Raw genomic sequence first — 16010 nt, forward strand, 5'->3', positions numbered from 1 at the left:
AGCGTCACAGTGATGTGAGAACTCTTTAGGTCGTCCCGCGCTCTTCCCAGGAGCAGATATTTCAGTGTAGACTGAGCTTATATGTGATGAACTCAACAGTCAGGATCTGTGTGTTTTCTCCAAAGCAGCTCTGGCTAAAAAGGTGCTTTGCAAAGAAAAAGCAGGGTCCTGAGGAGCAGGGAGTGTATGTGAGGCAGCTGTGTCTGAGCACCACAGAAGCCTGTGCTGGGCTGGATTAGCAGGACAGACACCAGGCCAAGGGATTCGCTTCTTCTCCTCTGTCCGCCCCTTTGAGACGCATCTGAAGAACTGCTGGCTTGCTGGGCTCCCTGATGCAGACACAGCGGGCATGAGGCCATCAGGGCCGCAGAGGAGGCTGGGGCTGGAGTCACAACGTGCTGGGAGACGCTGGGAGAGCTTGTTTGGATCAGCAGCTGTGGGGCGTGGAGCCCCGAATGCCGTCTGGCCACCCAAATGGGAGGTTACAGAGAAGACAGGCAGACTGCCCTCCAAGGCAATAGGGTGAGAACCAACAGAGCCAAGTTGCGGCAAGGGAAATTCCAGTATGCTCAGAGGAACACGTTTTTCAGCGTGAATGTGCCAGATATTGCAGTGGAGACCCAGAGAGGTGGTGGAATCTCCTTTCTTGGAGGTATTCAAAATTTGGTTGGACAAACTCTAGCAAACTGGTCCCACTTGGCCCTGCTGGGGCATGGGGAAAGAAACCTCCAGAGGTTCCTTCCAACCTAAATCGTGTTGCGATGCTGTATTTTAGAATGAAGACCTTCCTGCAATCTCAGTAGCACCTTTTTCACAGTAGTAACAGTTGCACTGTTCCAGTTCAGTACTAACAGGCAGCATGTCAGGTTTTTTGCCTTGGCAGACAAGGCGCAACAAGATCAACCTGGTTGTTTCTAGGAGCCTTTTATATGTGGGAGTAATGCTGTTTTTAGCAGTTGGTATTCTCAGTATGGAATGCAGCACCAAGACATTTTAGCAGAGAATTTATAGCTAATCGGTGGCTTTGTCTCACCCATAATAGGTTTTATCTCTGTCACAATTGCTTTCTCCAGTCAAAAGAATCCTGTGTCAAATGCCCGATATTCCCTAAATATCATGTGAAGTCCAATTGCTCCACAGAACTCTGTGCCTTGGAGAAGCAAACACGAGCGGCTGCCAAGGCCCGCGGTGCTGGGCTGCCCTCCCGTGCACAAGACTGCCTTGCATGCCGTGTTCTTCACCACAGGGTGTCCAGGTTCCACGCTGTGTGTGCATCTGGTGCTTTGCACGGATAGTTCATGGAGCAATCAGACCTACTCTGGAGTAGCAGGACATGACTGAGTGGATGGGAAATGTAACCCGGGAAGCAGCTTGTGACAGAAGGCTCTCTGGTCTCATTGCTTTCGTTACCACTTGGCAGTGATTAATCCACATTTGCTGACCAACAGATCAGGCAGTCTTGTCTTCTTCTCAGTGCCCTCAAAAAAAGGAGATTCCCAAAGAGAAAGGGCAGAAGAGCAGAGAAATTAAGCCCTGTGACATGAATATCAGTGACTTGGCATCCTGGCTTTTCTGACATGAGTATGTAGATTTGCTGGCTGGAGGGTGTCAAGGTGTTTCTTCTGGGTCAGGGCAAGAAAGGCAAATGGAAATAAAGCCCTGGATGGAGTTAGGAACTTTCCTGGTGCTGAGTTTTGGGCTGCCTGTTGTGCATTTGGCACCAGTGAATTTAGAATTTACCACCTCCCTATGCTCCCCAGCATCATTTGTTTTTTCCTGAGTTTGCCTGCAAAGTGGCCATTCATTCCTCATTCTTTGACTAACCCTACTTTTCTGTAGTTGCATGCGGTGGAGATATAATACTAACACCTTCCATGCCTTTCCAGGGTCACAGTGCACCGGGCTGTTTAGCACCACTGTGCTGGGAGGCTCCTCCAGTGCCCCCAACCTCCAGGACTACGCACGCAGCCATGGCAAAAAGTTTGCCAGCAGCCTGACATATAAAGACGGTATGTGTGTTCCCGTGCAGCAGGTGGTTAATTTGTGGACTTTGGTGTCTCAGGATGCTACTGAGGCAAAGGCTTAGACTACTGAGAAGAATGACTGTTGAACATGTATATTCTCTGCCTCTACAGTAATGCATTTTATCATATCCCAAGAAATTGTGACCGTTGCTAGGCCAAGACAGGAGATGACACTGGGCAAGGAGTTTTATGCTGATGTCTGGAGTGTGATCTGGTGTGACATTTTAATACTGCTTCCTGTTGTGGAGAAGGATTTGTTGGTCTAGATATTAAGTAGGTTTGTCCTGTTATGGAAATCCAGCACTTCACATCATCTTGCTTACCTTGGTGATCTTGCTGATGCTAAATGGAGCTTTTGTGGAGGCAGTGATCCCATCCTAAAGGCAGAATGACACGCTAGGGGGTGGATAGCATGGATACTAGAGTAAGGCTGGGCACACAGAGTTCTGAGTCCATGGTAGCTTTCAGAAAGCAAGTGTGATATGACTGAAATGCTTGAGGTAAGTGGGATACTTGGGTGAAATACTGCAAAAGGACCTGAAAGTCTAGTTATTGTGCAGTTCTGCATAAACTGCCCTAAAGTTCGGCAAGACGATCTGGTAGAATGTATTTGGGCCATTAGCGCAAATGTTGCCCATGGCCGTGGGGAAGGGCGTTGCCGGCCGGGGTCGGTCTGCACTGGGTGCAAGTGTGTTATGCATCGAGCAGCAGAGTGTGTTGCTGCTGCCGAGGGAGCGGGAGCGCTGCAGACCCGGGGAGCGTGGAGCAGCTGGAGGGGCAGTGCGTGAGTGCAGGTGTCTGCTGTGACCCTGCTAAGAAAGGCGCTCAGGCTCTGTAAGTGCTGATTAACGTACCGTTGCTGGAACGCGGAGCCGAGCAGCATTGAACAAACCTCTCCATGGATGGGATCTGTGGAGCCTGCTGTGCCCTGGGAAACCCACCTGGAAACCCACAGCTCGGCTTCCCAGCACCTGAATGGATGCAAGTTGTCTGTCCTCTCTTCTTCCTTTTCATGTTAATGCTAACAAGTGCTGTCTTAGTCAATACTTTACAGAGTCTGAGAGCCTTTCTTATCAGGATCATAATGAACAATAGCACTGGTGGGTTACAAGGTGAGGAGATGATTAAGGCAGTAATTTGGGGCCTTTGGGGAAGACAGGAGGTTTGGATGTTTGTCCAGTTTTGAGGCAAACAGCCTAGCAAATCAGGGTGGAAAGACGGTATCCAGTTCTCAGACCTATTGGAACCTCATGAATGCCGTTGTGTTGAGACCATTGTGTACACTGGCTTTCCGTGCTGCTTTTCACAGGGCAAGAGAAGACTGTTGCTTGTCCCCTCTTCAGGGAGCTCCCTGGCATGCAGCAGGCTGTGAGCGACAGGGACAGCGAGGCCCAGCGGGGGGGATTTCAGGCCTTGTACCAGTCCGAGCTGCTCAGGGCAACAGCTGCTGGTTACTCATAGGTCCCAGAATAAGCTCCTGTTGTACGGCACAAGACGGTGTGAATACCAGGGGAGCTGCTGAAGAGGCCAGCAAGGGCCCTGGCTGCTTCTCGTCCGCAGCTCTGCAAGCAGCACAAACCCCAGGCAGCAGTAACTCTCAGGGAAAAGCACCACGGGCCACTCGCTCTGTGTCAGCCGGGAGCAGAGCAGATGCTGCCTGGTCCTGGTCCTGGTCCCGGTGCTGTGCTGCTTTCCCTGGCCCTGCAGCAGCAGCAGCTGAGGATGGGCTGCTCATGCCCAGGTGCAGGGCAGAGTCATGTTGCGTCAGCACAAACCAGTGACGAGGGCTCTGCGTGCTGAGGTGCTGTTGTCCCCTCTAGTACTTAAAAGGCAGATTTATTTCACTAGTGTGTGACTAACACAGTGCAGAATTATTCCTCTTTATATTACACTACTCTTTTTGTGTTTCTTTGTGTGCTGTGGCACCTTGTGCTCCCAGCGCCTTGCTGCAGTAAGAGCAATTGTGAGGAAGAGGTGAGGGCTTGGGAGAACAAGTAGGAGGCAGAAGGGCATTTAGCTTCTGGGGAAGGTAGTTTGGAATGTGCAATAAGCCCCTGATCTGCGTGTTCCTGCTTAAATGAGCACAAATGAAGTGCCGAACAATGGCATTTAAACAAAACATCATGGCAGACTCTGGGAGGACATTTGTGTCGAAGGCCTTTTGCGCAGTCATCAGGCTAATGATGCTTAGAGACCTTCAGACCCTGGAGCACCTCTTTGCATGAACTCTCTGATATTTTTTCATGGCTGTGATGCTTCAAGGTGTGATGCATGGCTTATAGCACTTTATTAAAGACTTGCTCAAGTGAAGTTAAAATGGCCCTTATTTCTGAGGTTTTTTGCTTGGGGCTGGGAGAGGACTGAGGAACACTCAGTGGAGAGTCGTGTCCCAGCTGTGGGCGAGTGAAGGGCCTCTGGTGGCTGTGGTTTGCAGGTGGCTGGTGTGAAGCCAGGGGCGCAGTGAGCTGTGGTCAGCACCGTTAAACTGACGTGCTGTAAATGGGGGACGTGGGCTGCGGCGGAGACGTCACCAGCTGGCTGCAGCTCCAGTGTAGGGGAGATTGTCGTGCTCTATTTGTTGAGTTTAAAGAAGAAAAAAATTAGGGCTGTTAAGCTGGCAGAGGAAATGGCAGCAAGTTTGGGAGCTGGTTCAAATAAGTTATTTGTCCAAGTCAGTGGATGCAGCTAAAGAAGCGCAATGGGGTGTGGAGCATAGATGGACACGTCTCCTGACCTCGGTGCGGAAGGATGGGTGTACAAACCCTGTTGAGCAGGCAGAGCAGACACATGAAATAGGAAAGAGACATGAAAGCATTTCTAATATTTCCTGAGAGTTCCTAAATAGCAGCAAAAGGTATGATTGGCTGGGGTCTCACAGCAGATCCTGCAGATGTTCTGATCTAGGCCATTCTTTCACGTGACAGCTGAGGAATTTCCAGAGTGGGAATAAACTGAAATTTTCAGCCTTTTTTTTTTTTCTTTTGGTGTATATGGAGACTAATCCGTGTCTTTGAAAGCTCATCTGTTTGCACCCTGTTAGATGCACAGAATCTGTCCTTGCACTGTTTCTCTGATGTGTGATTTCTAAGGGGGGGTGTTGCCTGGGACTTGGCCAGGAGAGGCCTGAGGAACATTTTGCAGGTGTATCCCCAAACCTCTTCTGCACTGAAACACTTTGAGCAAGTGAACTGTGGAGGTGTATCTGCATGGGTCTTCTGGTTGTTCCCTAATTAGGTAGCTGATTTATCTTTAAACGCATAAATGGCTCTGTTTAGCTTGCATCAGGAGGATGTTCCGAGCTGTGCTTCCCTGTGCCAGGGCTGTGTTCCCCAGCACAGAGCTGTGGTTGTCCCGGGTGGCGGTGGGTCTGGGCGCTGTCTGCGCTGCTGCTGGGTCCCGTGCGGCTGTGAGCATGGCCGGGCTGCGTCCTGTGTGGGCCAAGCTGGGGCTGCGCTCAGGGTGGCCGGGGCTGGTGGGAGGTGTGAGGTGCTCTCTGTGACCATGAATGTGGCCCAGGTCCTCGCAGCGCCGGGGCAGCAGGAGCTGAGAGGTCCGGTCAGACCGGGGTGTGACGGCCATGCCATGGGAGCCTGTGTTGCGGGGTGAAGAAGGTGAACATGGAAGGGCAGCTGCAAGTGTATAAAGGTCAGGGGATCCTCAGAAGCAGGCTGTTAACTGAGATGATCTGTTTTTATTTCCTCAGAGCTCTTGTCTATGCCAGCCGTAAAACGATTTTCTGTGTCGTTTGCAAAGCATCCGACTAATGGTACGTTTGCTTCCTTGATTTGACGTTCCCTCACACTTCTAACCCCATGCTCACATTCAGTTCTCTCTGCACGTATTCTCCTCTCAGCCTTCTTGTGGTTTTTTTGTGTCTGTGTATCTGGTGTCCAAACATGCTTCACCTTCCCCCATTGTCTTGTTGTGACTAACTTGTTCATTCACCCTCTGTTACTGCTCAGTGGCTCCTCTGCTTTTCCCCCAAGGCGTGTGTCCCAGGTGGAAAAGCAAGAGCAGTGGCTCTGTGAATGGACTCCCAAAGCAGCCTTTAATTCTCTTGTGATGCTGAGGCCTTCTTCGTGCTCTTTTGTGGGGGGTGGGGTTGGGGGAAAATACCATTGGATTTGGGGGGCACAGATATCCACTCCGTATTCTGTAAGAGCATCAGCAGCTTAGTCCTCAGTTTCTACAATGTAGATTTGCGGGACCAAGAGAAGGGTCACCTGGCAGAGCACAGTCTGCGGTGGCACTCACCGCGTTCCTCTGTGCATGATGTTCCTCAGCACAGGTGTCGTAGCAGGACGGGTAACCTCATGGCTTCTGATCTGCAGACCTGTCTGAGGGTGGTCCCTCGCTTACTTCCAGCGTGGTGGTGGCAGGAGCAGGCTCACCATTCCTGCAGACAGGATGGCGTCTCTGCAGAGCTTTCACCTGCTGCTGGTGGCTGTGCTGGCTGGACGTCCCACCTCCCAGAGGCAGGAGGGGACAGGCACCACGCCACCCAGGGCAGTATCACCTGTTTCACCCCTCTTGTGGCACAGCTGTGAAGAGGCTTGGTGAGGAAGGGCATCTGACAGTGCTTCTGTTGACTTGCTGTCTCTGCTTCATGTTGCTGCTAACCTAACACCCAAACTGTGAGTCTTCTGAGCTTAAAGAGCATTTGCTCTGTGGTAGCAGATGCCTTGAACTAGTGTTTTTATCCAAGTCTTGCACAGAAACTTTTGAAAAGGTTTGTGTTCCAGTACCACTCCTACCTCGTGGCTCCTGATGTTGAGACAGGTTAGAACCAAAGCAGATCACTGAAAAAAAAAATCAGGTTAAGTATTTCTGTCTTATGTGATCAAGGCTGCTTCTGCAATCTTGTTGATTAGTAAATATGAAGAAATTCTGCTCTGCATGATCTGGAAGATGAGAGAAGTTCAGAAGACTGTTATGAAGACCAAAGTTTTGGGAAAGATGAAAAAGTAAAGGACAGCTAAATGTGGCTTTATTGTTTCAGATATCTGAAGGGAACTTATTTCCTGTGTTTGCTCAGTTTTGTTTTTCCCAGAGTGGCCAACTGCTTGATTTGTTTGTGTGTCTGGATACCAACTGAGCTCACGTGGTGTATGTCAGCAGGATGTGTCTTTCTATCTTGCCAGCAAAACTTGTACCAAGCACCAGTCTTTCCTAAACCACACTGTAAAGCAGCTGCCCCCACCTCAAATACAATGAAGTGAAACTGGGCATTGAGTTTTTCCCAAGAACCCAATGAATATTTATAATGGCAAAGCGCTCCTTAATCAAGAAAACAAAGGCAGAGGTCCAGTAGGTGTGAGCTTGAAGTCAGACATATTTGGTCTAGGCTTGGCACTGGTTTTAGCAGGAAGGTTGTTTAGCTATGTGGACCGCTCATCTGAGGATGCAAACGCTATTCAGAGCTCTGAATCTGGATTTTGTTCCTGAAGAGCTGCCTCTGTGGTGAAATGGGATGGGTGAACCAGAGCAGCGGCCAACCACAGCATCAGGCCAGACACTTTATGCCCTGGTCTCATGAGTGTGGGGAGCCTGGCGTGAGTCCAGAGGCTGTGTACGTGGAGAAGATGTGGCTGCATGCTCGTGTCTTGTCTGCCGTGCAAGGATATCGCAGAAGATTGCACAGAATGGGGAGGCGTGCATCTCCATGCCCCTCTGCTCTGCCACACTCTCAGGCAAGCCCCGCTGTCCCAGTGTCCCTTTCACAGCCTCTGGTCACTTGATGCTGGCTCGTTTCTCTCTTCCGTGTGCCGAGGCGCTGGCTGCGCTGGGGTGCAGGACTCGAGCACTGTTTGCAGTCTGGATTTCTTGTCTCGTCTGGGGGAGGGTGAGTGTGAGCCTGACCTTCTTATCTAGGCAAACCTGAGCTGTATTGGCCTTGGAACACAGCCTAAAATGTCTTCTCTTGTCAGAGTTTCACCCAGGTGAAAGCTCGGGGTTGCCCCTGTGCCCAGCTGTGTTTCAGAGGCTGCGCCAGGGCAGCTGCTCGACTGTGCTGGGCTCTGTAGAGCAGGGGAATTCCCGACCTCGCTGCGGGAGCGATTGGGCTTCCTGCTGTGGTCGGGTCTTCCCCACCCCGTGGCCCTGGTACCGGCAGCTCCATCCCCACATCTCCTCCGTTTCTCTCCCCAGCTGCATCCGCCCCTCTCACTCTCTATGGCCCCTTTTCTCCAGATGCGTTTGAGCACCACCACGTTGCCCAGTTGCTGCGGCGCTTTTCCTCTGACTGTGCCACCAGCCGGAACGTCGCCCTGGATGCTGCTCTAGCCCATCACCTCCAGCAGTGCTCCTACCACCTGCGTCTCTTCAGGAGCTGGCTGATCTCAGGGCAGGATGACTTGGAGTGTCTTTACGGTACTGCACGCTGCAGCTGCCTTGGTCGCCTGCTCCTATAGCTGAGCAGGGGCCACTGTCTGCTTGAGAATGCAAAGTATGCTTTGCTTCTAAAAAGGAAAGCGTTTCCCTCACCGCATCCCTTGAATCTGCGGGCTGCTGCAGCAAGCTGTGTGGGCTGTTGCATCTGGCAGTTTTGCAGCCTCAGGCAGTGCCTTTCCACGTGGAGCTGGTGCTCTCCGTGTGGCTGTAACCGCGCTCTTCCATCTTGGGCAGTTTTTTGTTGCCTCCTTCCTCTAGCCAGGGCGAGCTCTTGAGCTTCCCTCGGGGTGGATGCCGAGCCCCTGCTGCAATGCCCTGCTGAATGACACCCCTGCAGATGTCTCAGTGGGTGCTGCAAGGTGTCCCCTTATCAACAGAGAACCAAAGTGAACAGTGAGAGTGTGGGAAGAAAGGAAATTGAGGAGGTGCCACAGCTGGTCAGACGCAGGGTGAACATGCTGTAGAAATTTTGGGGAAGTGAGTGCTTGTGGGACTGTGTTGTTTCTAGAGAGAGTGGGTAGGACAGGGCAGAGCCGAGCTGCTGTGTGGCTGCATTGCATGGCGTCTGTTCTGCCTCTGGCACCTCTGCAGCGAGTCCTGTCTGCTGGGGAGGGGTAGGTGATTTCAGCATTGAAGCTAGATGTAACCAGTCAAAGCTTGCTGCAGTTTCTCTGGTACTTGTCAGCCTCTGGCACAGATGATCTGATGAACTGAGGTCTTGGTGCTTCTAAAATAAGTCGGTATTGCTCTGTGAGGAGGCCGCTAGCCTGGCTGGCTGTTCATGGGCACCTGGCACCACAGGACCTGCTCGGTGCATGCGGCTTGCTGAGCTGTGTGCTGTGATGCATGGACCTTCTTTCTCATCCAGACCCATGGCTGGAAGGGGCAGAGACAGTTTAGCTTTTCATGTAGTGAAGCAACAGGATCAAGCATTTTCAGAGCCTAGAGAAGAGAATTTTTCTTACACAGTCTGTTTTTTCTTGATATGGCCCTTTCTGTCAAGTAGGCAATTTGGAGGTGGCAGTTACTTCTCATATATAATTAGGACAATCCTTGGTCTCCTAGCAACAAATACGAAAGCGGAGCAAAATTGCTTGGAGGGAAGAGGTGCTGGAATGCAGCAGACTGCTCCAGAGCCAGGGCTGAGCTTCCCCTGCTGCAGATCTCACACCTCCCCTGAGCTCTGGTAGGGAGAGGAGATGAACTTTGGTGCTTTGGGCAGCGATACGCCAAATATTGCAGTGTGGTGCTGGGCTGTGCAGCCTGCCCTGATGCAGCCGGGCATTTGGGTTACATACCTCAGCACCGCAGCCTTCCTGGCTGGAAATCTGATCTCTGCAAGCAGTGAGTTCTTTCTTGCTGTTTTCTCAGCCTATCGTCAAGCCCACAATTAATTAGCATGTTTGGAATTCCTGCTGGGTTTCTTCTTGTAGCAGATGTTTCTGCAGTGTCTGTAGCTGACAGCCCTGCTTCCCCCCTTTTGAAGACTACATACCCCTACCCTCTCCTTCTTGGCTTTCACCCGCACTTCTGTCCACACAAAACACAAATTAAAAGATAGAATCAGGGAGTTAAAAGTAAACATCTGCAGTTGGAAAGATCAGTGGTGGAGCCCTGAAGCGATCTGTCTGGGGATGTGCATTTATCTGTGTGTTCATACCTGCAAGAAAGGAGAATGTGAAGTTCTTGTGGGTAAACGAATTGCAGTGGTGCTGAAGCTGTGAAGAAACAGCAGATGACCTGATGATGATGAGTGGGCAGTAAAACAGCAGGTGCTGCTCAGTGTAAATAAATTTAAATGACACGGCGAAACAGCCCCACATTCATAAAACGGTGGACTCCGATGTGACCCTTACCACTTGGGACAATGAGGAAAGGTAGAAATTTGCAGTCTGGGAGGATGTTTGTGATGGTGGTGGGAGAGGGGTGGTGAGGACCCGCAGTTCTGTGTCTGTTCCAGCACAGGAACCGGGAGGTTTGAGCACAGGCAGCTTCAAACAAGACGTTGTTGCAGAGTGAAACTCCTCACCACAGTACGTGGGGCTGTCAGGAGCTCAACTGAGCTCAAGAGGAGACTGTGGAATATGGGGAGACCTGTCAGGCTCGGGGCAGTTCTGAGCCGCAGGTCATGGGTTGGGGAGTCACCGCGTGCTGTATCGTGTCCCTTCATCCACGGGTGGGGGGGCTGAGGGGACAGACCTGCGGGCTCACGGCGTGGGCTTAAACTTGAAAAGCGTGGTGAGCAAAAATCCAAGTTCGCATATGAGTTGTGTGCATATGTAAACACATCCAAACGCAGAGGTCACAGCTAGAGAGCTGAGTTGTAACTCTGCAACTTCTGCTCATCAGGTTGTGTGGAGTCACGTTTAGAACACTCAAGCAAAAATATAATACACAAAAAGGCGTGCTTTGGGCCAGGGAGACTTCTCACCTGAATCTTCTTGGCCTCTGTCTTTGGCTGGCAGCAGCTTGGCTGCTTTCTACTTGTCAGCCTGCTGCAGCAGCAAGTCCATTCTCTCTTTTAATAAGCCAGCTCTGCTAATAGAGACACTTGCTGTAGTTGGGGCCTCAGCTCAGTCTCGGTAAAGCTGAGGAATGGTCCATTTGCACCACTTGAAGGCTACTCCTTGTCATGCCACCAGCCAGGAGCTCTGCTGGCTCCTGGCATGTCTGACTGACCAGCTCTGAGCAATAATCACACCAGCACCTATGTCATTCCAGGGGCTGTATGTGTTCTGTATAAACTCACTTTTCCCAACTAGGATTACACAGCCAGCTTTCTTGTCTCTCTGGGACATACATAGAGTTTAGGAGACTTTGTGTTACCTTGATGCAAATTAGATGTTTCCTCTTAGTGAAATTGTATTGATTGTCTCTTGAGGGTTTAGACTGGGGCATCTCCTGCAGTAATCAAGAAGATGTAGATGAATTCAGGGTCTTGTTTTCTCCCTTGTTCTTTCCTTTTCCCAGGAGAAAACTCTGCTCATTTTAGTTCTACTGCTAACACCTTTGGCTAAATTTTCTTTCAGACCTCAGAGTAACTGAAGGAGAAATAGCTAAAAGTATGCAGGTACCCGTTACATCTGCAGTGAAGGAGCGCTGGGGTAGCACTGTGTGTAGGGCTCACTCAGATATGTCATGTATTTGCTTGGCATTCAAGCCACGTAATCATGAAGTGAGTGTTGGCTGTTTCAGAATTCATCATTGTGTAGTCTGGGTAAAAGGTGGCACTTCTGTCTTTCTTTGAGGTCATCTGCTGAGAGGCAGCTGTTCCCAAGAGCTGTGTCTGTGTGCTCCTCCTCCCAGCAGCCTGGGATTCTCTGGTTCAGATGAAGGTGTGAGACAGGTGCAGGTCTGCATTTGCTTTATGTGGTATACTGTGCTAGATGATGTCTGCAGAAAGTCCTTATACCCAAATCACCCTCTCAGTGCTCTCATGAAGTGTTCTGAAGCAGTCTTGCTCCAAGGGTGGAGTCACTCCCTCCGTGAATGTCTGGAAGTCTTCTTCATAAGCTGTGGTTCCACCAAGCAGACTGTGCAGCAAAGTGTGCACCTGCCAGGAACGTGGAGCTCGGGGAGAAGAGCTAGGTCGTAATTAACTCCAATGTACGGGTGGCCCTTCAGCTTTGGCACCAGCGTGCCCAGCTGGGTCAGACAGGACTTTAATCCTCAGCCGGGCGGTGCCGCCGGTGCCGTCCCCTGCAGAACAGCTCTTCAGGCAGCTCCGTTCTCTCTGCTCCACGCCAGGATGCTGCTGCGTTATTGATTTACAGTGGAGATGCCCCCGTAGCTGCTGCCTTACATCACTGCAATCTCCTTGCACATCCAAAACAATGCACATTCAGCACATTCCTCTGCCTTGTTTATCTTAAGTTTTTTTCCCATAACCAAATCTTGTTTTCTTTATTCTAACAGATGGTTTCTTCAAAAGTTTTGGAGACATAACTACACTGTACTCCTTGCCTGGAGGAGATGGTAGTTGACCCTGGGGTTCATTTTTAGCTCCTGTGCCCTGCAGCCCACCCCATGTGCCCATCCATGCAGAGAAGGCAGGTTGTCCTCTGCACCCCTGGTGCAGCCACTGTCGTCAAACCTGAATGAAATGACAAATGAAACTTGTTCTTCCCTGGGCTGCTGTTTGACTTTGATACAAAAATTAATGGAATTCTAATTTCTGGTGCCATTTTCTGCATCACAGACTCCTGCGCTGCAGCCCCAGGAGGAGTTTGGGGAAGCATCAGTAGCTGAGCAGTCGACAGTGGCTGCCTGTCAGGCTGGAAACATGCCTGTGGTTTGCACTCATGCTTGATTTTTGTGGCCCTTTCCCTAAGATGTCAGGTCTCTGCTCAGTGCGTGCGGTGCAGCAGCGGTACAGAAGCAGCTGCTGCCGTACACTTGGGGATGACAGGCTGTGGCAGCAGCTTCTGCTTTGGCTCTGCCGTGCTGGCACAGCCGGTGTGGGCGCGAAGCTGCCGGCGTTGGCCTCCCCACAGCAGCCACGCCGGTCAGGGGGCCGTGCAGGGCAGTGGGCTGCCGTGCACAAGGGAGAGGGATTCACTGGAAACAGTTGTGCTTCACCTTGAGAAGGGAAACTTTTGCCTTTTTCTCTACTTGCTTGAGACCAGTTAAGTGACATGGTGCTGGGCAGAGCTGTGCAGGCAGGCTTTTGGCACTTGGGGATATAGGGGTGTCATTTCACGTCAGTAGCCTTGTCAGTGTTCCGTGTTTCCTTTAATGCTGGGCCTTTCATTTCTTCTTTTTATTAGAGGAGTGCCCAAGTCCTCAGATCCCCATCAATGCTTCCAGAACGTCTTGTAACTGCGTTGCTTTGCCTATGTTACATTCAAACTTCTGCCCTTTTTCTTTGGAGACCCCAATAGCTGAGCCAACCTTGGCCACTCTAAACCACATTCTGTTATGGAATTACATGAGCCTCACACTGTGCTGCTCCACAATCATCTCCATGTGATTGTTCATTAGGTCTTGCCCTCACCCTTTTCCTTTAGCTCTGAATCCCAGAATGCCTATGAGAAAGTAATGAACAGATACTTTTCCTTATTCAGCACTTCCAGTCTGAGGACTTCTCAGCAAGGGACAGCAGAGTATTGTTCCAGTGTCTTACATTCCTTTGTCCTAGCTTAGGATTTGTTATCCTTCATGTCTTGAATCCATGTCTGTAGGCTGCTTGTGGCACAGGTAACCTCTCCAGAGGTTTTTCTGTCAGTAGCTGTTCTGGCAGCATCTCTGCAGCACTGTGCACTGGTGGTGTTCTGGTCTGCAGCCTCCTCATACTGCACGTTCACTCCAAATACCCTCTGCTGGTTCATGCTCCTTGCAGAGCTGCGTTAGGTGAGCAGGTCGAAGCAGAGACAGTCCTGGAGGTGACTGGAACCATGACTATGCTTAGCAGCTAATCCAGGTGCTGTCAGGCACCAGTTCCTTCCCAGAGTCTTTCTAAGCCCCTTGGAGGGAGCTAGGGAGTCACAGAATGGGAAGCCTGAGCTTAAGCGGTTGAGAGGCCTTTGAACTCAAGAGGTGCAGAGCAGGAGGTCTCATTCCTATGTGCCCAGAGACTCATTTGTTTCTTCCTTGCTCCCCTGACAGTTTCAGGCTGGCTTGGTGCTGTGAAGTGTTGCCAAGCTTGGATGAAGAGGAAGATACTTTGCCATAATACTCTGCTGGCTTGAGTAGCAAAGAATTTATTGTGAATGGTTGTGATGCAGCTTAGCTCTGAGCAAGTGTCTGCTAAATGTTGAGATACCTATTTCTACTAATTCTGGGTTTGCTGACAGTGAAGTCTTGTTAAGAGGACAAATAATTCAGACTATTTCCCAGCCCATCAGGCTGAGGGGCGGCATGGGCGGTGTCCAGGCTGGGCTGGCGCTCCTGGGGCGATTCTTTCGTGGAAATTCTGTTGACTTCACTCAAATTCTGTTTCGCTTCTCTGAAGTGTGGGGCACTGTGCTGAGGTCTCCGTCATAACCATATATTTTAGCAAACGGTCCCAGGCTTTGCAGCAAACATGGCTGCTGCTCGGTACGTTTCCTCCTCCTCCCCTCCTCTGCGTGTGCCTGGGTGCTTGCTTTCAGGTCTGTTATTGCATGTGGTTGCCTAGTGGTAATTTTCTTGGCCTAGAAGAGGTGACCTTAGGCCTGAGTGTGCCTGTCGTTTGATTCCCAGACTGCCCAGCTCCTTCAGCCAGGAGTGGTCTTGCATGGATTTAGGCTGCTGTTTGCTCTATTCATTTTCTGATTGGGTTTCTTTCCAGGTTTTGAAGGATGTTCCATGGTTCCTACCATCTATCCCCTGGAGACTCTGCACAACTCCCTCTCTTTGCGCCAGGTCAACGAGTTCCTGACAGCCGTGTGCAGGAGCTGCAGTGAGTCGCATGTCCAGTCCACCGCAGGTACTCGTGAGGTGGGCTCGTTCCTGGCCAGCCAGGGCAGCGGGGAGGCCGGGAGACCTTTTGGGCTGAGGGGATAGATCAGCCTGGCGGGACTGGCAGTAGGTGCAGTCTCTGAAACCTGTTCCAGGGTGTTCTAGCTCACGAATGAGCTGTGGGATCCATCTCAGAGCCATTCTAGGTCACTTGCTTGAGGGACAAGTAGTTGGTCAGATCTGCCTGTAGCTGATGCATTCAGTGACGTGGATACAAACTCCAGCCTGGGAAGTTGTAGCCTCAGATTCCCAGGCGCCAAGGGACAGGCCCGGCTCTGAATTTGCACTGTTCTTGCACTCTTCCCGGAGCGCCTGCTCGCAGCTGCTGGGTTATGAGCAATTCCTTTGTGTCTGTCTGAACATTACTGATCTGTGCTTGTTTTTTATTTTTCTTGAAGCTTTGTTTGATTCAATGATTGGCAGCCAGATACCAGGGGACCCCTTTATGTCCCAGCGAATCCTGTCATCATCCTCTTTGCCTTTGCGCCAGCGTTCGGATAAGCCCCCTTGGTGTGAGTGTGCTCCCTTCTTGGTGGGGTGGATGTGATGGTGAGGGAGGGAATGGTGCCAAATGATGGAAGCCAAGTTTTGGTGCTCAGGGTTTCTATGCTCTGTCCATGAAGGAACAGAAACAGAAAGGGGAAATAGGTAAAAGGGAAAGTAGCCATATGCCCTGTGAAAAAGCTTCCAAAGCAAGATGCAAAATGGGTCTCTGAAGTACTGTATATCCTGGGGACATACACTGTTGGGTGGACGCTGTTTCTCCAGACATCCTCTGCTTTGTGCATGAGGACACGAAAGGCCTGAGTGCACTCTGTTTTCATCTCAGGTTTTGTGATTCTCAATGACACGTGGCCTGCTCAATGCTGGCATGTGGAAATGCCTTCCTTTCCTAACCAGCCATGCACATGCCTCACCCAGCACTCCATGTAGGACAGGTGATGATTTAGTTCTTTGTTTACATACTTCTGTGCAGCTCCTGGGCCTCATTGCAGAGCTGGTGACTGTGAGTCCCCTTTGCAGAGCTGCCTCACGCCCCAAGGGGAGCAGATTAGCAAAGAATTGCCCAACATGTGCCTTAATGCCAGCCAAGGTGCTGTGGAAAGAGCAGTGCTGCTGTTCTGGCTGCGCACCCCGTGCCAGGAGCAGCATGTGTCA

General features: G+C 50.9%; 1 protein-coding gene across 16 annotated transcripts in view; it reads left to right on the forward strand.

The window, feature by feature from the left end:
- PPIP5K1 (diphosphoinositol pentakisphosphate kinase 1) overlaps positions 1-16010 on the forward strand; it is a 45662-nt gene that overhangs the window by 27329 nt on the left and 2323 nt on the right. For 3 of the 16 annotated variants that reach the window (XM_065076878.1, XM_065076880.1, XM_065076879.1), the window contains exons 27-31: positions 1887-2009; positions 5728-5790; positions 8172-8393; positions 14683-14820; positions 15251-15364. In XM_065076878.1, coding sequence (XP_064932950.1) covers positions 1887-2009; positions 5728-5790; positions 8172-8393; positions 14683-14820; positions 15251-15364 — 660 coding nt within the window. The remainder of the gene's footprint in view (positions 1-1886; positions 2010-5727; positions 5791-8171; positions 8394-14682; positions 14821-15250; positions 15365-16010) is intronic. The other 13 variants (XM_065076881.1, XM_065076882.1, XM_065076885.1 and 10 more) reach the window with 8 other exon arrangements.

Source organism: Columba livia, chromosome 11 (genome assembly GCF_036013475.1).
Source record: "Columba livia isolate bColLiv1 breed racing homer chromosome 11, bColLiv1.pat.W.v2, whole genome shotgun sequence".
NCBI classification, from domain to species: Eukaryota; Metazoa; Chordata; class Aves; order Columbiformes; family Columbidae; genus Columba; species Columba livia.